The sequence below is a fragment of the Artemia sp. Qi Xiang Cuo genome, chromosome 5 (genome assembly GCF_049724085.1).
Source record: "Artemia sp. Qi Xiang Cuo chromosome 5, ASM4972408v1, whole genome shotgun sequence".
NCBI classification, from domain to species: Eukaryota; Metazoa; Arthropoda; class Branchiopoda; order Anostraca; family Artemiidae; genus Artemia; species Artemia sp. Qi Xiang Cuo.
In genome coordinates, this window is record NC_142798.1 from 28,666,196 (window position 1) to 28,689,845 (window position 23,650).

General features: G+C 30.1%; 1 protein-coding gene across 1 annotated transcript in view; it reads left to right on the forward strand.

The window, feature by feature from the left end:
* The first annotated feature begins 357 nt into the window (after positions 1–357).
* LOC148952005 (uncharacterized) overlaps positions 358–23,650 on the forward strand; it is a 43,034-nt gene continuing 19,741 nt past the window's right edge. The window contains exons 1-2 of the mRNA XM_089089118.1: positions 358–448; positions 2,399–2,547. Of these exons, the coding sequence (XP_088945244.1) occupies positions 358–448; positions 2,399–2,547 (240 nt within the window). The remainder of the gene's footprint in view (positions 449–2,398; positions 2,548–23,650) is intronic.

Consider the following 23,650-nt stretch of genomic DNA (forward strand, 5'->3'; position numbering starts at 1 on the left):
GAAGATTTATTCGTGAGAAGTAGAAAACAAAATGCCTCAATAGTATATATTTCTCAAAGCCATTTTAATATCCCTAAAATTATACAATTTAATTTTGATTATTTTGCATTTTTCAAATGCTGTAATCGAAGCAAAATCGGTAGAATTGAACAAAATCATGCATCTGACTTAAAAGAATATAAATCGTGCTACATAGGATCATGGATTTTTACTTATTGATCTGAAAACAAATAAAGAATCTCTAAAATATAGAAGGAACTTTGACATAACATTATGAAAAAAAATTACTGGCTTGTTTTATATGCTTCTATACTACTCATCGAACAAAATTTGTTAATAAGTTTATTTGTATAATAAATGAATAAGTTTGGAAGTTTAGGAAGTAAATCCAGTAAAGATAACAGTGAAAGCAGATTACTCGATGATAATGGTAATCTTGATTTACAGGGTAAGCGCTTAATTAATTTAGGTGATGTAAAATCAAACAATGATACTATTACTCTACAAAATGTTAAAATTATTTTAAACGACTAAAATTTATGAATCATCTGACAATATATTGACTAGAGTTGATAACAAAGGATTATTCGTAAAAAATACCTTAGAAATAGCAAAAGAAGATATTAATGTAGAACACAGAGGAATTAGAAATGTTGCAAACCCCAAACCCTGTGCTGATGCAGCCCATCTTTAAATGTTATTGGTACAATCGAAGTCTTGTATGCAGTTACCTGGATGTTTAGACCCATTCGAAAGTGTTGTAACTGATATACTTGATAGGGATTTTGGTGAAGTATTTTAAAAGAGAATGATAGGAAGGCTGAAACGAAATAAATAATGTTAGATTTCTAATTACATAAAATATTTCACTAATATATGTCAAGTTTTATTGTGTATGCAATTTATCTATCCCCTTTTCAAAAAAGAAAAATTAAAAAATGCTTTAAGGCAAAACAAACATGTCAACTTCGGGTAAATCACAGTAGAAAAAATGATAGAGAACCCGTTCAATTTCTTTTAAACCAAAGGCAAGTGAATACAAAAGAAAAATTTAAAAAAGAAAATAAAGGCTGTGATATTGATGTTTTGTACAAACAGCTAGTCCAAAATGGAGGAGTTTTACCGTTTTTAATACCTTTAGCTGTTGCACTTGGAAAAGCGGCTTTAACGAGTGGTGCTGCAGCCTTAGAAACTTATGTTGGTAAAACAGTTGCTGATTACTGGTAACTCTGGTGGAGCTTTAAATTTACCTAGGAAAATCGGTGGAGGGGCTTTAAGACTTCCAGGTACACAGAAAATCGTTGAAATGGGAAACCTTGAAGTTCCTAAGAAACGTGGAAGACCCAAAAAACTTGCTGAAAACGTTGAAGTTCCTAAGAAACGTGGAAGAGCCAAAAACTTGCTGATACTGCAGTTTCATCTTCTTATCCAAAAAAACGTGAAGCTAGTAAAAAAAGAAAAAATCCCTTAACAAATATTGATATAACTGCTGAATTACACCATATTCTTTTATTTAGAGGCGTATCTTTTAGAAATAACTTACGAAATAAAATCAATAAAAAAGAATGCGGTGTTATTAATTATGACTTGAGAATTTCATTTGGAACTCATTGGGCTTGTTATTTCAATGACCCTAAGCATCTATTTGTAGAATTCTTTGACTCGTTTGGTATTCTGCCAGGAAATGAAATAGTAAAATATTTAAAGACTTCAAATAAACCAACTGCTTATCATTCTATCCCAATACCAAATTTAAGCGATGTCAATTGTGGATATTCTTGTGCAGAGTATATTAAAAAAAGACTTGAGGGATTGGATCCAAAAATTTTAAATTAAATTTTATTTCTTATTATAAATGAATGTTTTCAATTCGAAGAAATTAAGAATAGCAAAAGAATGGTTACGATATTTATGTTGATTGCTTATTATCCCATTATTAATTTATGAATTAGTTTTATTGATAAAGATCCAAAACAAAGATAATGGAAATAGTATAAATAATATGTATATAATAGAAGAAAAAATAAAAACAAATTGCTTATCATTCTATTCCAATACGAAAATTAAGTGATGTCAATAGTAGACATTGATATATAGAGTACATTAAAAAAAGAGTGAATCCACATAACTTTATTTAGGTTTTATCTCTTAATATAAATGGAAGAAGAATTAGAGAAACGATTATTTGTTTGTTGTAGATGTTGTAAATATTAGGAAAATGTTAGTTATGATTCTTTAACAACGCAATACTTATTTAAAGCTTCGATCTTATTTGACTTTACCGTGTTACCCCCTACTAGTTTTAGTCTTAGGACAGTTGTGATTGAAAAACTTGAAAAATACATGATAATAGAATAGAGAAATGCTAAGTATAAAACAGCTTATTCTTTCTATTTAGAATTGCTTGCTATGTACAAATCTGGTGAATTGGCTAATAAAGAAATAATTAAACGACAAAATGAATTACGGAAAACATTAGGGTTTTTTCCTCGTGAAAAGTATATGAAGCAAGTGAAATTCGACGGGTATAAATACTGCTCCATGTCTGTAAAGTCCAAGACATAAATAAAACCCTTCTTACTTTCTACCTGTAATATTGCTTGTTTCATTAACCACTCTATTTGCTCTCATTTCCTATTCGCTTCATTCTCTCATTACAACAGTCATATAGTTTGAAATACACCTACTAGGTTGCATAATCTAAAACTTGTTTTTGTCGTGTGTCTGGCATTATTCCCAGAAATCTTTCACCAAGTGAAAGATCCTTGGGAATAATGCCAAGGTTATTAATCATAGATTACATGTTAATCTATAAATTAAATGTTAATCTATAAATTATTTTTGATTCAGAAAATTTGTTTAATAAAATAATTTTATAGATTAATGGAGAAACTTTTAAGAGAAATGAAAGTGGAAAATAAATACAATCAAACCGTTAAGAAAGAATACTTATACATTGGAATAGAATACACAATTAAAGCAATGAAAACCATAGCAACTAAATATGGTAATAAACTTGCTATTATTATTAATTTTGAGGGTGAAATGGTTGATAACTTTGCACCAAAACGATTTGATTCTAAAGCAGCTGATTTTGAAAAGAAATTTAAAAAAATAGAAAAAGATAATGGTATGATTTTAAAGGTTATGAAAAGAAAAGGGAAAGATAATAATAATTATCTAGATATTGATATTGAACTTAATTAGTAGTATATCGAACTATATAATAAATATTAAATTATTACATTTTATCAGTAGTATAAGAAGAATGGAATATTTTTTCAAATTACATCAAAAATTCTTATTTCAGAAGACCTTTTTTGATATTAAAGGTCATGATGGGAAATTGTTAAAATGCTGCAGATTTTCATTTAAAATGGGGTGAATTCAATTGAAAAAGGGGGTAAATTGAAGGGATGAGATACGTGAGGCAGCAACTGTATTTCTTATACTGCTAGTAATATCTATTCTAAGTTATGATATGACAGACCTATGAGGGAAATGATAGAATAAAGACTTTTGAAAAGTATTGCTTAGTATTGGGGTATTTATAAAGTCGAAATTAATAAAGTAATATCCATTGTAAGTGATGATATGACAGCTCGATGAAGGAAAGGATAGAATAATGTCTATTGAAAAGTATTGGAGTATACATAAAGTCGAAATTAACAAAGTAATATCTATTCTAGGTGAGGATATGACAGCTCTATGAGGGAAATGATAGAATAATGTCTGTTGAAAAGTATTGCCTAGTATTGGAGTATGCATAAAGTCGAAATTAATAAAGTAATATGTATCCTAAGTTATGATATAACATTCCTATTAAGGAAATGATAGAATAATATCTTTTGAGAAGTATTGGTTAGCGTTGGGGTACACATAAAGTCAAAATTAGTAAAGTAATATCTATTCTAAGTGATGATATGACAGCCCTATGAGGGACATGATAGAATAATCTATTTTAAAAAGTATTTCTTAGTATTGGGGTAGGCATGAAGTCGAAACGAATAAAGTAATTTCTATTCTAAGTGATGATATGACAGCCTTATGAAGGAAATGATAGAGTAAAGTCATTTGAAAAGCATTGCTTAGTATTTGGGGATGCATAAAGTCAAAATTTATAAACTAATAACTATTTTAAGTGATGAAATAACAGCCCTATGAGGGAAATGATAGAATAATGTCTTTTGAAAAGTATTGCTTAGCATTGGGGTATGCATAAAGTAAAAATTATTAACGTAATATCTATTCTAAGTTATAATATGACAGCCCAATGAGGGAAATGATAGAATATTGTCTTTTGAAAAGTTTGCTTAGTATTGAGGTTTGCATAAAGTCAAAATAAAGTAATATCTATTCTAAGAGATTATATGGAAGGCCCTATGAGGGAAAAGATAGATTAATGTCTTTTGAAAAGTATTGCTTAGTATAAAGGTGTGTATAGAGTCGAAATTAACATAAAAACATCCAATTCAACTGACGAATTAAATGCTCTGATAGGAAAATTATAGAATAACGTCTTTTGAAAAGTGACGTCTTGCACTGGGAAATGCATAAAGCCGAAATTAATAAATTAATATATCTTCTATGTGATAAATGGTATGCTAATTGAGAGAAATGAAAGAATTATTTCTTTTGAAAAGTATTGCTTAGCAAAGAGATATGCATAAAGTAGAAATTAATAAAGTAATATCTATTCTAAGTAATAATAAGACGGGCCTATGAGGGAAATGATAGAATAATTTCTTTTGAAAACTATTGCTTAGTATTGGGGTATGCATAAAGTCGAAACTAATAAAATAATATCTATTCTAAGTGATGATATGGCAGACCTATTAGGGAAATGATAGAATAATGTCTTTTGAAAAGTATTGCTTAGAATTGGGAAATGCATAAAGTCGAAATTAATAAAGTAATATCTATTCTAAATGATGATATGACAGTCCTATAAGGGAAATGATAGAATATTATCTTTTGAAAAGTATTGCTTAGTATTAGGGTATGCATAAAGTCGACATTAATAAAGTGATGTCTATTCTAAGTGAAAATATGTCACCCCTATGATGGAAATGATAGAATAATGTCTTTTGGAAAGTGTTGCTTAGTAATGGGGTATGCACAAAGTTATAATTAATAAGGTAATGTCTATTCTAAATGATAATATGAACGGCCTATGAAGAAAATGATAGAAAAATGTCTTTTAGAAGTATTGTCTAGCATTGGAGTATGCATAAAGTAAAAATTTGTAAAGTAAAATCTATTCTAAGTTATGTTATGACAGCCCTATGAGGTAAATTATAGAATAAAGACTTTTGAAAAATCTCGCTAGTTATTGGAAAATGTATAAGGTCAAATCAAAAAAATTTATGTCTATCCTATGCGGTCATGAGATCACCCTAAGAGAGAAAAGATAGAATAATGTCTCTTTAAAAGTATTACTTTGTATTGGGATATACAAAAAGTCAAAATTAATAAATTAATATCTATTCAAAGTGATGACATGACAACCCTGTGAGCGAAAGGATAGAACAGCGTCTTTTGAAAAGTATTGCTTAGTAGGCTATTGGGGGTATGTATAAATTCGCAATTAATAAAGTAATGTGTATTTTAAGTGATGATATGGCAGCCCTATGAGGGAAATAATAGAATAATGCCTTTTGAAAAGTATGGCTAAGTATTGCGATATGTATAAAGTCAAAAGTAATATCTATTCTAAGTAATGATATGACAGGCCTATGAGGAAAACGATAGAAAAATATCTTTTGAAAAGTATTGCTTAGTATTTAGTTATTCATAAAGTCAAATTTAATAAATTAAAATATATTCTAAGTGATGATATGACAGCCCTATGAGACAAAGGATCGAATAATGTCTTTCAAACAGTATTGCTTAGTATTGAGGTATGCATAAAGTCGAAATTAATAAAGTAATACCTTTTCTAGGTGATGATATGACATCCCTATGAGTGAAATGATAGAATTATGTCTTTTGAAAAGTATTGCTTAGTAATGGGACATACATAAAGTCAAAATTAATAAAGTAATATCTATTCTAAGTAATGATATGACAGCTCTATAAGGGATATGATAGAATAATGTCTTTTGAAAAGTATTGTTTAGTATTTGGGTATGCATAAAGTCGAAATTTATAAATTAACATCTCTTGTAAGTTCTTGTGATGATATGACAGCCCTATGAGGGAAAAGATAGAATAATGTCTTTTGAAAAGTGTTGCTTAGCATTGAGGTAGGCATAAAATCGAAATTAAAGAAGTAAAATCTATTCTAAGTAATGATATGTCAGCCCTATGAGGGAAATGGTAGAATTAAGTCTTTTGAAAAGTATTGCTTAGTGATGGGATATGCATAAAGTCGAGATTAATAAAGTAATATCTAGTCTAATTGATTAAACGACAGCCCGATTAGGGACGTGATAGAATTATGTCTATTGAAAAATGCCGTTTAACACTGGGATATAAATAGGGTTGGCATCGTTAGCATTATATCTCTTACAAGGGGCGGAGTTTCTGCCCGATTAGGAAAAAGATTGACAAATACCTCTTGAAAATTTTTACTTTGCGTTGGTGCACACATAAAGTTGAAATTAATAAAGTAATATCTACGAGCAAGTAATACCTATGAGTATTGCTAATGAGCAATACTTTTCAAAAGACATTATTCTATCATTTCCCTCTTTGGGCTGCCATATTATTCCTTAGAATAGATAATACTTTATTAATTTCGACTTTATGAATACCTCAATACTAAGCAATACTTTTCGAAAGACATTATTCTATCATTTCCCTCATAGGTCTTTCATATCATCACTTATAATATATATTACTTTATTAATCTCGACTTTATGCATATCCCATCACTAAGCAATACTTTTCAAAAGAAATGATTCGTTCATTTCCCTCTCAGGGCTTTCATATAATCACTTAGAATAGATATTACTTTATTAATTTTGACTTTATGCATACTCCAATACTACAAAATACTTTTCGAAAGACACTATTAATCATTCTCTGATAGGACTGTCATATCATCACTTAGAATAGATATTATTTTATTAATTTCGGCTTTATGGATACCTCAATACTAAGCAATACTTCTCAAAAGACATTATTCTACCATTTCCCTGATAGGGCTGTCATATCATCACTTAGAATAGATATCATTTTATTAATTTCAACTTTATCCATATCCCAATACTAAGCAATACTTTTCAAAAGACATTATTCTATTATTGTCCTCATAGGGATGCCATATCATCTCTTAGAATAGATATTACTTTATTAATTTTGAGTTTAAACACACCTCAATACTAAGCAATACTTTTCAAAAGACAATATTCTATCATTTCCCTCAGAGGGCTGTCATATTATTACTTAGAATAGATATTACGTTAATAATTTTTACTTTATGCATACCCCAACACTAAGCAATACTTTTCAAAAGACATTATTCTATCATTTCCCTCATTGGGCTGTCATTTCATCATTTAGAATAGATATTAGTTTATTAATTTCGACTTATTGCATTTCCCAATGCTAAGCTATACTTTTCAAAAAACATTATTCTATCATTTCCCTCATAGGGTTGTCATATCCTCACTTAGAATAGATATTACTTTATTAACTTCGACTTTATTCATACCTAAATAAAAAGCAATACTTTTCAGAATACATTATTCTATCATTTCCCTTATATGGCTGTCATATCACCACTTAGAATAGATATTACTTTATTAATTTCGACTTTATGCATACCTCAATACTAATGAATACTTTTCAAAAGACATATTATATCATTTACCTCATATGGCTGTCATATCATCACTTAGAATAGATAGTACTTTATTAATTTCGACTTTATGCATGCCCCAATGCTAAGCAATACTTTTCGAAAGACATTATTCTATCATTTCCCTCATAGGACTGTCATATCATCCCTTAGAATAGATATTAGTTTATTAATTTCAACTTTATACATACTCCAATACTAAGGAATACTTTTCAAAAGGTATTTTTATATCATTTCCCTCACAGAGCTGTCATATCATCACTTAGAATAGATTTTACTTCATTAATTTTGACTTTATGCCTACCTCAATGCTAAGTAATGAGGGTAATATATATTCTAAGTGATGATATCATAACCCTCTGAAGGAAATGATAGAATAATGTGTTTTCAAAATTATTGATAAGTGTTGGGGTATGCATAAAGTCAAAATTAGTAAAGTAATAACTATTGTAAATGAAGATATGACAGCCCTATTAGAAAAATGATAGAATAATGTCTTTTGAAAAGTATTGCTTAGTATTTGGGTATGCAGAAAGTCGAAATTAATAAATTAATATCTAGTGTAAGTTCATGTAATGATTTGACAACCCATTGACGGAAATGATAGAATAATGTCTCTTGAAAAGTATTGCTTAGTCTTAGGGTATGCATAAAGTCAAGATTAATATAGTAATATATATTTTAAGTGATGATATGACAGCCCTACGAGGGAAATGATAGAATAATGTCTTTTGGAAAGTATTACTTATTATTAAGGTATGTATAAAGTCAAAATTAATAAAGTAATATCTATTCTAAGTGGTGATATAAAAGCCATATGAGGGAAAGGATAGAATAATGTCTATTGAAAAGTATGGGGGTATGTATAAAGTCGAAATTAATAAAGTAATATCTATTTTAAGTAATGATATGACAGGCCTATGACGGAAATGATAGAATAATGTTTTTGAAAAGTATTGCTTAATATTGGAGTATGCATACAGTCGAAATTAATAAAGTAATATGTATTCTAAGTTATGATAAAACAGTCCTATGAGGGAAATGATATAAGAATGTCTTTTACAAAAGTATTGGTTAGTATTGGAGTATACATAAATTCGAAATTAATAAAGTAATATATAGTCTAAGTGATGATATGATAACCCTCTGAAGGAAATGATAGAATAATGTCTTTTTAAAAGTATTGCTTAGTGTTGGGGTATGCATAAAGTCAAAATTAGTAAAGTAATATCTATTCTAAGTGATGATATTGACAACCATATGAGGGAAACGATATAATAATGTCTTTTAAAAAGTATTGCTTAGTATTGAGGTATGCAAAAAGTCATAATTAATAAAGTAATATTTATTCTAAGTAATGATATGACAGCTCTATAAGGGAAATGATAGATTAATGTCTTTTGAAAAGTATTGCTTAGTATTTGGGTCTCCATAAAGTCAAAATTACTAAAGTAATATCTATTGTAAGTTTAAGTGATGATATGACAGCCCTATGAAGGAAATAATAGAATAATGTCTTTTGAAAAGTATTGCTTAGTATTGAGGTAGGCATAAAGTCGAAATTAATGAAGTAATATCTATTCTAAGTGATGAGGTGAATGATAGAATTATGCCTTTGAAAAGTATTGCTTAGTATTGGGGAATGTATAAAGTCGAAATTAATAAAGTAATATCTATTCTAAGTGATCAGATGACCTATGAGAGAAATGAAAGAATATTTTATTTTGAAAAGCATTGCTTAGTATTTGGGTATGCATAAAGTCAAAATTAATAAACTAATATCTATTCTAAGGGATGATATGACAGTCCTATGAGGGAAATGATAGAATAATGTCTTTCGAAAAGTATTGCTTAGTTTTGGAGCATGCATAAAGTCGAAATTAATAAAGTAATATCTATTCTAAGTGATTATATGACAGCCCTATGAGGGAAATGAAAGAATAATGTCTTTTTAAAAGTATTTTTTAGCATTGTGGTATGCATAAATTCGAAATTAATAAGGTAATATCTATTCTAAGTGATGCTATGACAGTTCGATGAAGGAAATGATAGAATACTGTCTTATGAAAAGTATTGCTTAGTATTTGGGTATGCATAAAGTCGAAATTAATGAAGTAATATCTATTGTAAGTTCAAGTGATGATATGACAGCCATATGAGGGAAATGATAGAATAATGTCTTTTGAAAAGTATTAGTTATTATTGGAGTATAAATAATGTCAAAATTAATAAATTAATATCTAGTCTAAGTGATGATATGACAGCCCTTTGAGGGAAATTATTAAATAATGTCTTTTTAAAAGATCTGCTTAATATTGGGATGTATATAGATTCGACATTAGTAGATTAATGTCCATTCTAAGTGGTGATATGTATATCATTGGAGGAAAATGGTAGAATTATTTCTTTTGAAAAGTATTTCTTAGCATGTGGGTAAGCATTAAGTCGAAATTAATGAAGTAATATGTATTCTAAGTTATGATATGACAGTCCTATGCGGGAAATGATAGAATAATGTCTTTTGAAAAGTATTAATTAGTATTGGAGTATAAATAAAGTCAAAATTAATAAAGTAATATATATTCTAAGTGAAGATATGATAGCCCTCTGAAAGAAATGATAGAATAATGTTTTTTGAAAAGTATTGCTTAGTATTGGGGTATGCACAAAGTCAAATATAGTAAAGTAATATCTATTCTAAGTGATTATATGACAACCCTATGAGGGAAATGATAGAATAATGTCTTTTGAAAAGTATTGCTTATTATGTGGGTATGGATAAAGTCGAAATTAATAAAGTAATATCTATTCTAAGTGATGATATGACAGGCCTATGAGGAAAATGATAGAATAATGTCTTTTGAAAAGTATTGCTTAGTATTGGGAACTGCATAAAGTAAAATTAATAAAGTAATATCTATTCTAAGGGAGGGTATGACAGCCCTATGAGGGAAATGAAAGAATAATTTCTTTGAAAAGTATTGCTTAGTATTGGAATATGCATAAAGTCAAAATTAATAAAGTCGTATCTATTCTAAGTAATGATATGACAGGCCTATGAGGGAAATGATAGAATAATGTATTTTGAAAAGTATTGCTTTGTATATGGGTATGCATAAAGTAAAATTAATAAAGTAATATCTATTCTAAGGGGTGGTATGGCAGCCCTATGAGGGAAATGATAGAATAATGTCTTTTTAAAAGTATTGCTTAGCATTGAGGCATGCATAAAGTTAAATTTAATAAAATAATATCTGTTCTAAGTGAAGATATGACAGCCCTATAATGAAATGATAGAATAATATCTTTTGAAAAGTATTGCTTAGCATTGGGTATGCATAAAGTCGAAATTAATAAAGCAATATCTATTCTAGGTAATGATATGACAGCCCTATAAGGGAATGGATGGAATAATGTCTTTTGTAAAGTATCGCTTAGCATTGGAGTATGCATAAAGTAAAAATTAATTAAGCAATATCTATTCTAAGTGATGGTATGACAGCCCTATAAGGGAAATGATAGAATAATGTCTTTTGGAAAGTATTGCTTAGCATTGGAGAATGCGTAAAGTCAAAATTAATAAAGTAATATCTATTCTAAGTGATGATATGACAGCCCTATGAGGAAAATGATTGAATAATTTCCCTTAAAAAGTATTGCTTAATATTGGGATATGCATAAAGTCGAAATTAATAAAGTAATATCTATTTTTAGTGACGATATAACAGCCGTATGAGAGAAATGAAAGAACAATTTCCTTTAAAAAGTTTTGCTTAGTATCTGGATATGTATAAAGTCGAAATTAATAAATTAATATCTATTCTAAGTGGTGATATGACAGTCCTATCTGGGAAATGGTAGAATAATGTCTTTTGAAAAGTTTTGCTTAGTATTGGGGTATGCATAAATTCGACATTAATAAAATAACATCTATTCTAAGTGATTATGAAACAGTCCTATGAGCGAAATGATAGAATAATGTCTTTCGAAAAGTATTGCTTAGTCTTGGGATATTCACAAAGTCAAAATTAATAAAGTAATATCTATTTTAAGGGATGATATGACCGTTCTATGAGGGAAATGATAGAATAATGTCTTTTGAAAAGTATTGCTTAGTATTAAGGATATACAAAAAGTCAAAATTAATAAAGTAATATTTATTCTAAGTAATGATATTACAGCTCTATAAGCGAAATAATAGAATAATGTCTTTTAAAAAGTATTGCTTAGTATTGAGGTATGTATAAAGTCGAAATTAATAAAGTAGTATATATTCTAAGTGATCATATGAAAGCCCTATGAGAGAAATGAAAGAATATTTTCTTTTGAAAAGTATTGCTTAGTATTGGGATATGCATAAAGTCAAAAATAATAAAGTAATATCTATTCTAAGGGATGATATGACAGCTCTATGAGGGAAATGATAGAATAATGTCTTTCGAAAAGTATTGCTTTGTATTGGGGCATGATATTATAATGTCTTTTGAAAAGCATTCATTAGCATTGAGGTATGCATAAATTCGAAATTAATAAAGTAATATCTATTCTATGATGATAGTATTGGGATATGCATAAAGTCGAAATTAATAAAGGGATGACATGACCTCCCTTCGAGTGAAATGATAGAATAATGTCTTTTCAAAAGTATTGCTTAGTGTTAGGGTATGCATCAAGTAAAAATTAATAATTTAATATTTATTCTAAGTAATGATATGACAGCCCTATAAGGGGAATGATAGAATATTGTCTTTTGAAAAGTATTGCTTAGTATTGAAGCATGCATAAAGTCAAAATTAATAAGGTAATATCTATTCTAAGAGATGCTATGGCATCCCGATGAAGGAAATGAAAGAAGAATTTCTTTTGAAAAGTATTGCTTAGTATTGGAGTATGCATAAAGTCGAAATTAATGAAGTAATATCTATTCTAAGTGATGATATGGCAGCCCTATGAGGGAAATGTTAGAATAGTGTCTTTTGAAAAGTATTGCTTAGCATTAGGATATGCATAAAGTCGAAATTAATAAATTAATATCTATTCTAAATGAAGATATGACCGCTCTATGAGGGAAATGATAGAATAATGTCATTTGAAAAGTATTGCTTAGCATTAAGGTATGCATAAATTCAAAATTAATAAAGTAATATCTATTGTAAGTGATGATATGACAGCCATGCAAGGGAAATGATAGAATAATGTCTTTTGAAAAGTATTGCTTAGTAATGGGATATGCATAAAGTCGAAATTAATAAAGTAATATCTATTCTAAGTAATGATATGACAGGCCTATGAGGAAAATGATAGAATAAGTATTGCTTAATAATGGGATATGCATAAAATCGAACGTAATAAAGTAATGTCTATTCTAAGTGATGATATGGCAGCCCTATGAGGAAATTGATAGAATAATGTCTTTTGAAAAGTATTGTTTAGTATTGAGGTACGTATAAAGTCAAAGTTAATAAAGTAATATCTATTCTAAGTGATGATATGACAGCCCTATAAGGGAAATCATAGAATAATGTGTTTTGAAAAGTATTGCTTAGTTTTGGAGTATGCATAAAGTCGAAATTAAAAAATCAATATCAATTCTAAGTGATGATATGACAACCCTATAAGGGAAATGATAGAATAATGTCTTTTGGAAAATATTGCTTAGCATTGGAGTGTGCATAAAGACGAAATTAATAAAGTAATATCTATTCTAAGTGATGATTTGACAGCCCTATGAGGAAAATGATAGAATAATTTTCTTTAAAAAGTATTGCTTAATGTTGGAATATGCATAAAGTCAAAATTAATATAATGATGATGAATTAATAAGTGATGATGAGACAATCATATGAGCGAAATGATAGAATAATGTCTTTCGAAAAGTATTGCTTAGTATTGGGGCATGTACAAAGTCGCAATTAATAATGTAATATCTATTCTAAGGGAAGATATGACCGTTCTATGAGGGAAATGATAGAATAATTTCTTTTGAAAATTATTGCTTAGTATTGAGGTATGCAAAAAGTCAAAATTAATACAGTAATATTTATTCTAAGTAATTTTATGACAGCTCTATAAGGGAAATGATAGAATACTGTTATTTGAAAAGTATTGCTTAGTATTTGGGTATGCATAAAGTCGAAATTAATAAAGTAATATCTATTATATGTGATGATGTGAGAGCCCTATGAAGGAAGTGGCAGAATAGTGACTTTTTGAAAGGAATGCTTAGTTTTTATGTATGCATAAAGTCGAAGATTATAAATTAATATCTATTCAAAGTGAAAATGTGATACCCCTTAAAAGAAAACTAAAGAATAATTCTGTTTCAAAGCCTTGCTTTGTACAACGATATCCATAGAGTCAAAATTAACATAGACATATTTACTTCAAGTGATGATATGAGAGCCCTATGATATGTACGCGCGCGTACATAGGCTAACCTAACCTAACCTATGGTTTTGGTATTTATGTGCAATAATGTGGAATTTTATGGTTAAGTTAGTTTAGTATTATCATCAATATCTATTGTCTCCCTCCTCGACACCTAGCTCCTTACGCTAAAGTTCAAATTCTTTCTGTTCCGTCTCCTGCGTAAAAATTGGTAAGATTTCCCCCTGAAAATTTCACCTCCTGGAAACCCCCTCCTCATGTAAAATTAATCCCCGTACAAAATCCTTCCACTCCGTCAAAATGCAAAATTCCACATTTTTGCTGATAAGAGCTTGAAGGATTGTCTTTAATAATAGAACGACGCCCTCATTTTCTAATTTAAAAATTTGATGAGCAAATCCCTAAGACAAAGGAGCTCAAATTGAATTTAAAAGTCAGCTCACGTCTCCGGGAAAAAAAAATTGGTAAAATTTCCCTGAAAATTTCACCCCTGGAAAACCCCCCACCTCATGTAAAATTAATCCCCGTGCAAAATCCTCCCACTCAGAGATTTTTTATTTTCTTTGGAGAAAATTAGAATTGGACTATAACTTTTTTCTTTTCTTTGAGAAAATTCAGAAGAGAACTTGAAATTTTCTTCACATCGTTGTGAAAACTCATAATTAAAGTGGAACCTTTTCTCTTCTCTGGGAAAACATTCAGAAGAGAACTTGAACTTTTCTTCACTTCTTTGAGAAAATATAGAATTAAGGCAGAACCTTTTCTCTTCTTGGAGGAAAAATTCAGAATCAAAGTATCTACGGTAAAATTTAGAACAGAACTTTAAATTTTTCATCTCTTTGAGAAAAACCAGAACTGAAGTTGAACCTTTTTATTTTCTTGGAAAAATTAGAAGAAAACTTGAACGTTTCTTCACTTTATTGAGAAAATTCAGATTTAAAGTGGACTTTTTTATCTTCATGGTAAGTATTCACATCTAAGGTATAACTTTTTCTATCTTCTACGCAAAAATTTAGAACAGATCTTTTAATATTTCATCTCTTTGAGAAAAACAGAACGGAAGTGGAACCTTTTTATTTTCATAGGAAAAATTCTAATTGATCTGTAACTATTTAGAACAGAACTTTCAATTTTTTCATATCTGAGAAAATTAAGAATCGAAGTGGAACCTTTTATTTTCATGGAAAAAATTAGAATTGATCTGTAACTTATTTCTTTTTCATTGAGAAAATTCTGAAGAGACTTGAACTTTTCTTCACTTCATTGAGAAAATTCAGAATTAAAGTGGAACTTTTTATTTTCATGGAAAATATGCACAATCATAGTATAACTTTTCCTATCTTCTATGGAAAAAATTTAGAACAGAACTTTAAATTTTTTATACCTTTTGAGAAATTAAGAACTGAAGCGGAAGCTTTTTTTCATTTTCTTTGGTAAAATTCAGAATTGAGTTTTTCTCATTTAAAGAAATTTTTCTCTTCTTTAAGAAAATTCAGAAGAGAACTTGAACATTTTGCGCTTCTTCGAGAAGACTCAGAATTAAAGTGTATCTCCTTATCGTCATGGCCAATATTCACGATCAATATATAACTTTTTTCTATCTTCTAAGAAAAATTTGGAAGAGTACTTCAAATTTTTCATTTCTTTGAGAAAAATCGGAATTGAAATTAAGAAAATTTAGAATTAAAATGAAACTTTTTATCTTCGTGGAAAATATTCACAATCATAATATAACTTCTCCTATCTTCTATGGAAAAAAATACAACAGAACTTAAAATGTTTTATGTCTTTGAGAAATTAAGAACTGAAGTTGAAGCTTTTTTCATTTTCTTTGGCAAATTTCAGAATTGAGCTAACTTTTTCTTTTCTTTAAGAAAATTCAGAAGAAAACTTGAACATATTGCACTTCTTCGAAACAACTCAGAATTAAAGTATAGCTCCTTATCGTCATGGCGAATATTCACGATCAAATTATAATTTTTTCTATCTTCTAAGAAAAATTTGGAACAGAACTTGAAGTTTTCTTCACTTCTTTGAGAAAATATGTAATCAAAGCTGAACTTTTTCTCTTCTTGTAGGAAAAATTCAGAATCGATGTATCTAGGGTAAAATTTAGAACCAAATTTTAAATTTTTTCATCTCTGAGAAAAATCTGAAGTGAAATTATAAAAATTTAGAATAAGAGTGAAACTTTTTATCTTCATGAAAAATATAAACAATCATAGTATAACTTTTCCTATCTTCCACGGAAAAATTTAGAACAGAACTTTAATTTTTTATGTCATTTGAGAAATAACAATGGAATTGATCTGTAACTAATTTCTTTTTCATTGAGAAAGTTCAGAAGAGAACTTGAACTTTCCCTCACTTCGTTGAGAAAATTTAGAATAAAAGTGGAACTTTTTATCTTCCTGGAAAATATTCACAACTATGGTAAAACTTTTTCTATCTTCTACTGGAAAATTTATAATAGAACTTTAATTTTGTATGTCTTTGGGGAATTAAGAACTGAAGTGGAAGCTTCTTATTTTCTCTAGAGAAATTAGAATTGAAGTGTAAGTTTTTTCGTAAAATTCAGAATTGAGCTAACTTTTCACGATCAGAGTATAACTTTTTCTATCTTCTATGAAAAATTTGGAACAGTACTTTAAATTTTGTCATCTCTTTGAAAAAAAATCTGAACTGAAGTGGAAAATTTTATTTTTTCTGGAAAAAATTAAATTGATCTGTAACTTATTTCTTCTCATAGATAGAATTAAAATTAAAATTGAACTTTTTATCTTTTTGAACTATAACTTTTCCTATCTTCAACGTTAAAATTTCGAACAGAGCTTTAAATTTTTTTATGACTCTGGGAAAAATCTCAGAATTAAAGTGGAGCTTCGTATCGTCATGGTGAAATATTCACGATCAATGTATAACTTTTTCTATCTTCTACAAAAAATTTAGAGGAGATCTTTAAATTTGTCTTTGGAGAAAAATCTGAACTGAAGTGGAACCTTGCTTGATGTTGTGGTGTGCAAAAAAGCTGTAAAGTAAAGTTGTGTGTGAAAAAGATGAGTAATTCAAGTTATAAAATTGGTTTAGGAGGGACATTACGTAAAGAACTTGTTCTGAAAAGATATAATAAAGCCCTTTAAAAGTATTGCTTGGTGTTAGGGTATGCAAAAAGTCGTAAAGTAAAGTTTTGTGTGAATTGATGAGTACTTCAAGTTGTAAAATTGGTTTAGGAAGGACATTACGTAAAGAACTTGTTCTGAAAAGATATAATAAAGCCTTTGAAAAGTATTGCTTGGTGTTGGGGTATGAAAAAAGTCATAAAGTAAAGTCGCAGGTGAAGAAGATGAGTACTTCAAGTTGGAAAATTGGTTTAGGAAGGAAATTACGTAAAGAACTTGTTCTGAAAAGATATAATAAAGCCTTTGAAAAGTATTGCTTGGTGTCGGGATATACAAAAAGTCGTAAAGTAAAGTTGTGGGTGAAAAGGATGAGTACTTCAAGTTGTAAAATGTGTTTAGGAAGGAAATTACGTAAAGAACTTGTTCTGAAAAGATATAATAAAGCCTTTGAAAAGTATTGCTTGGTGTCGGGATATACAAAAAGTCGTAAAGTAAAGTTCTGGGTGAAAAAGATGAGTACTTCAAGTTGTAAAATGGGTCTAGGAGGGACATTACGTAAAGAACCTGTTCTGAAAAGATATAATAAACCCTTTTGAAAGTATTGCTTGGTGTCGGGGTCTTCAAAAAGCTGTAAAGTAAAGTTGTATGTGAAAAGGATGAGTTCTTCAAATGGTAAAATTGGTGTAGGTGGGACATTACGTAAAGAACTTGTTCTGAAAAGATATAATAAAGCCTTTTGAAAAGTATTGCTTGGTGTTGGGATATACAAAAAGCCGTAAAGTAAAGTTGTGGCTGAAAAGGATGAGTACTTCAAGTAGTAAAATTGGCTTAGGAAGGACATTACGTAAAGAACTTGTTCTGAAAAGATATAATAAAGCCTTTGAAAAGCATTGCTTGGTGTTGGGGTATGACAAAAGTCATAAAGTAAAGTTGTAGGTGAAAAAGATGAGTACTTCAAGTTGTAAAATTGGGTTAGGAGGGACATTACGTAAAAAACTTGTTCTGAAAAGATATAATAAAGCCTTTTGAAAGTATTGCTTGGTGTTGGGGTAGGCAAAAAGTTGTAAAGTAAAGTTGTGGGTGAAAAGGATGAGTACTTCAAGTTGTAAATTGGTTTAGGTGGATCATTACATAAAGAACCTGTTCTTAAAAGATATAATAAAGCCTTTGAAAAGTATTGCTTGGTTTTGGGGTGTTCAAAGAGCTGTAAAGTAAAGTTGTGTGTGAAAAGGATGAGTACTTCAAGTTGTAAAATTGGCTTAGGAGGGAAATTACATAAAGAACTTGTTCTTAAAAGATATAATAAAGCCTTTGAAAAGTATTGCTTGGTGTTGGGGTATTCAAAAACCATAAAGTAAAGTTGTGTGTAAAAAGGATGAGTACTTAGAGTTGTAATATAGGTTTAGGAGGGACATTACGTAAAGAACTTGTTCTGAAAAAATATAATAAAGCCTTTTGAAAAGTATTGCTTGGTATTGGGGTATTCAAAAAGCACTAAAGTAAAGTTCTGTGTGAAAAGGGTGAGTACTTCAAGTTGTAAAATAGGTTTAGGAGGGACATTACGTAAAGAACTTGTTCTGAAATAATATAATAAAGCCTTTTGAAAAGTATTGCTAGATGTTGGGGTATGCAAAAAGTCGTAAAGTAAAGTTGTTGGTGAAAAAGATGAGTACTTCAAGTTGTAAAATTGGTTTAGGAAGGACATTACGTAAAGAACTTGTTCTGAAAAGATATAAAAAAGTCTTTGAATAGTGTTGCTTGGTGTTGGGGCATGTAAAAAGCCGTAAAGTAAAGTTGTGGGTGAAAAAGATGAGTACTTCAACTTGTAAAATAGGTTTAGGAGGGATATTAAGAAAGGACCTTGTTCTAAAATAATATAATAAAGTCTTTTGAGAAGTATTGCCTGGTGGTGGGGTATGCAAAAAGCTGTAAAGTAAAGTTGTGGGTGAAAAGTATGAGTACTTCAAGTTGTAAAATTGGTTTAGGAAGGACATTAAGTAAAGAACTTGTTCTGAAAACATATAAAAAAAGCCTTTTCAAAGTATTGCTTGGTGTTGGGGTGTTCAAAAAGCTGTAAAGTAAAGTTGTTGGTGAACAGGATGAATACTTCAAGTTGTAAAATTGGTTTAGGAGGGACATTAAGAAAAGAAATTGTTCTGAAAAAATATAATAAAGCCTTTTGAAAAGTATTTCTTGGTGTTGGGGTATTCAAAAAGCCATAAAGTAAAGTTTTGGGTGAAAAGGATGAGTACTTCAAGATGTAAAATTTGTTTAGGAGGGACATTAAGAAAAGATCTTGTTCTGAAAAATATATTACAGCCTTTTGAAAAGTATTGTTTGCGGTTGGGGTGTTCAAAAAGCCATAAAGTAAAGTTGTGGGTGAAAAGGATGAGTACTTCAAGTTGTAAAATTGGTTTAGGAGGAACATTACGTAAAAAACTTGTTCTGAAAATATATAATAAAGCCTTTTGAAAAGTATTGCTTGGTGTTGGGGTATTTAAAAAGCCATAAAGTAAAGCTGTGGGTGAAAAGGGTGAGTACTTCAACTTGTAAAATTGGTTTAGGAGGGACATTACGCAAAGAACTTGTTATGAAAAGATATAATAAAGCCTTTTGACAAGTATTGTTGGGTGTGGGGGTGTTCAAAAAGCTGTAAAGTAAAGTTGTGGGTGATAAGGATGAGTACTTCAAGTTGTAAAATTGGTTTAGGAGGGACATTACGTAAAGAAATTGTTCTGAAAAGATATAATAAAGCCTTTTGAAAAGTATTACTTGGTGTTGGGGTATTCAAAGGCTGTAAAGTATTGTTGGGAGTGAAAAGGATGAGTAGTTCAAGTTGTAAAATAGGTTTAGGAGGGACATTACGCAAAGAACTTGTTCTGAAAAGATATAATAAAGCCTTTTGAAAAGTATTGCTGGGTGTGGGGGTGTTCAAAAAGCTGTAAAGTAAAGTTGTGGGTGATAAGGATGAGTACTTAAAGTTGTAAAATTGGTTTAAGACGGACATTACTCGAAGAACTTGTTCTGAAAAGATATAATAAAGCCTTTTTAAAAGTATTACTTGGTGTTGGGGTATTCAAAAAGCCATAAAGCAAAGTTGTGGGTGAAAAAGATGAGTACTTCAAGTTGTAAAATGGGTTTAAGAGAGACATTAAGAAAAGAACTTGTTCTGAAAAATATAATAAATTCTTTTGAAAAGGATTGCTTGGTGGGGTATTCAAAAAGTCGTAAAGTATTGTTGGGAGTGAAAAGGATGAGTACTTCAAGTTATAAAATAAGTTTAGGAGGGACATTACGTAAAGAACTTGTTCTGAAAAGACATAATAAAGCCTTTTTAAAAGTATTGCTTGGTGTTGGGGTGTTCAAAAAGCCATAATGTAAAGTTTTGGGCGATAAGGATGAGTACTTCAAGTTGTAAAATTGGTTTAGGAGGGATATTAAGTAAGGAAGTTATTCTGAAAAGACATATTTGGGGGGGGAGCCAAAAAGTTGAGGGTGAGGGGGGGGCCTTGTGTGTCTCAAGTGCGCCAAAAAAAGCAATACAAAAATGGGGGCCGGGGAGAGAGGGGCCCTTTGGGGGCCCGAGGGGAGGTGGGCCAGGGGGGGCCAGGGGGGCCTTTGGGGTCCTGGGAGGAGGGACCCTTTGGGGGCCCGGGGGTTGGGACCTTACAACACTGTTCAAATGGAACTTGTGTATTATAACGACCACATAGTTTCACCCCAAATCATCCTCTAAAATGTCTCAAACTGTTCCGCCCAAAAAATCCCTAAAATGTTGATTGATTTGTTTTCGCCCAAATAATCCTGTAAAGTAATTTCTGCGTGTTTTTTTGTTTCGGCATCCTTGCGCTGTCACATTTGAAATTCCCAGGATACGATTTCCCGCGTAAAATATATTCAATCTGTCTTGATCTCGTATGACTTTCTGAAAATATATCTGAGGTTTTCCTACTTACACTATTATGGTTTCGATATAATATAAATTTATCTCTCAGACCTAAAGAGCTGAGAAGCCATATTTAAAAATAAAATATTAATTTATCTCTCAGACCTAAAGATCAGAGAAGCCATATTTAAATAGAATATTAATTTATATCTCAGACCTAATGACCTGAGAAGCAATATTTAAAAATGAATTCCCCTCATGATAGAATTCCTCGCCGATTATGCAAATCAATTTTCCAGAAAACTACTTCCCGTTAGTGGATCTATAATTCCCCTTCGATTACGTAAATCAATTTCTCAGAAATCTAGTTCCCCTCTTGGATAAATAACCTTGTCTATGTGGTTAAGTCCCGTTAGATGCGATTATAGATGGCAGCAGAGTGTTCGTTCTGTGCTGGTACCCCTTTTCTACTACTGAGAACTATGTATAGGCTACTGGGTTTTATTCATTTTTAAGGTTAATTTTTGGCAGTTTCAAGCTCATATCAGCAAAAATGTGGAATTTTGCATTTTTGGCCAGTAAAAAGATCAATGATACTTGTTTATTTGTTTCTTTATTTTTCTTTTTTTTCCAAGGGTTTTCGTATCGACGCAGTGGGCCTAAAACTTCCAGAGAGGGCTGATTCTAACGGAAATGGAAAGTTCAAGTACCCTTTTTAAGTAACCCAAAAATCGTGGCCCCCCCATCCCACGCCACTTTTTCCCAAAATCGTCCAATCAAATTTTGATTGTTAGAGCCGTAAGCATATTTTATGTCATTTTAGGATACGTAAAAAAAAGTTGAATAATTTCGAAGTCCAAGAAAATTTTTTAGTCCAATAAAAAAAAAGTGCTACTACAAATATTATTTTTCTAATAATAAAGGTCATAACTATCATGTCTATACCATTCTCATTTTGAGTTTGGAAAATATTAAATGTGATTTTTTTGTTTTACGTATGTTTCATCTCATTCGAAGAAATGTAAAAAAAAGTTGAAAAAAATATATCATTAAAAAAAATAGAAAAAAGTTAAAAAAAAATGAAAAAAAAAATTCAAAAAAATAGGGAGAAGGGGCCAAAAAGTTGGAGCGGAGGGGGGCGCCCTGCGTGTTGAGGGCTAGAGGACCTTTAGGGGGTTGTGGTCTCTGATGGTTAGGATCAGGTTTGCGTATTATCCTTTATGGTTTGTAATCACATACCCCTTACTGCTTAATTTGCAATGATTTATAATGTTTGTTTTTAATTTCATTATTGAAATTATTTTCTTGCCATCTACATCTCTCTTGGTATCAACTTTTTAGTATACTATAACGTTAGACTCTATTTTAAACTGACAACACTGTTCAAACGCCACTTGTGTATTATACAGAACACATCGAAGAAGTAAAGCTAGGTCAAGTCATAAGACCATTTTATCATTGTTAACCATTTCCATATATTGATATTGTTCCAAATTTATAATAAGTAAGGTATGAATTAACATGATCTTCAGGGTTACCTTAACTGCTAATCAATTTAACCCTTTTCTCTATCTTCATACGATCCAATCACTAATTAGAATCATTCACGCTCCTATTATTCAAATATTAATTAATATCGTTCATAGAGTCCAATTCGCAAATAGTTTCAAAACGTGTTTGACCACTTTATAGGTTTGCTCGCTTTTTGCAATGTGCACGTCAAACTGTAGTGTATATTCTTGTGAAATTCCTTGTGCAATTGATATCAATAGCAATAAGCAGTCTGGTAATCTGCATTGGAAAGGTGCCAAGGAACATAAACCCTTGGAATTCCATATATACAATCTACTGATAGCCATTTTGTTCAACGTAGCAGAAAGTTCTGGAAACTAGGTATTTGAGGATGACAAACCCCTCACAGCCCTCAGGGCAAGGGTTGTAAGTTATGCCCTAGGAGTTTATAAGGTTTTTATTGAAAGCGTTGGCGTAGAAACTTCAAAAGGGCTCATTTGAATGGAAATTCAAAGGGCAAGTGCCTTTTTAATAGTTGAAAGTAATTGGACAGCGAATGAATGTGCATTGTCAGTTTAATATACATATACTGATATTTAGTAATCAAAATGTTAATATAATTTGATAAATTAAAGTTATAAAAGTAAAAACATTTATATTTTTTCAGTAAAGTGCAAATTATGTTCTGGCCTTGGGAAGGCATAGGGGTTTTGAGCCCAACCTATGTTAATTTCCGTTCATTTTGAGTTTGACTCGGTTATTTTCTGTAGTTTCTATTCGTTTTGGGTTTCATTTATTTATCGATGCTGATTTGTGGTAGTCTCACGCTTGGTAGATTATTTGATTTTATTTTTGCTCATTTTTGCTTAATGGAGTTCTTTACTTTTCTTTGAAAAACTCATTTAATGGAAAAAAAATTTTTGATTAGTCTCATTAAAGGAC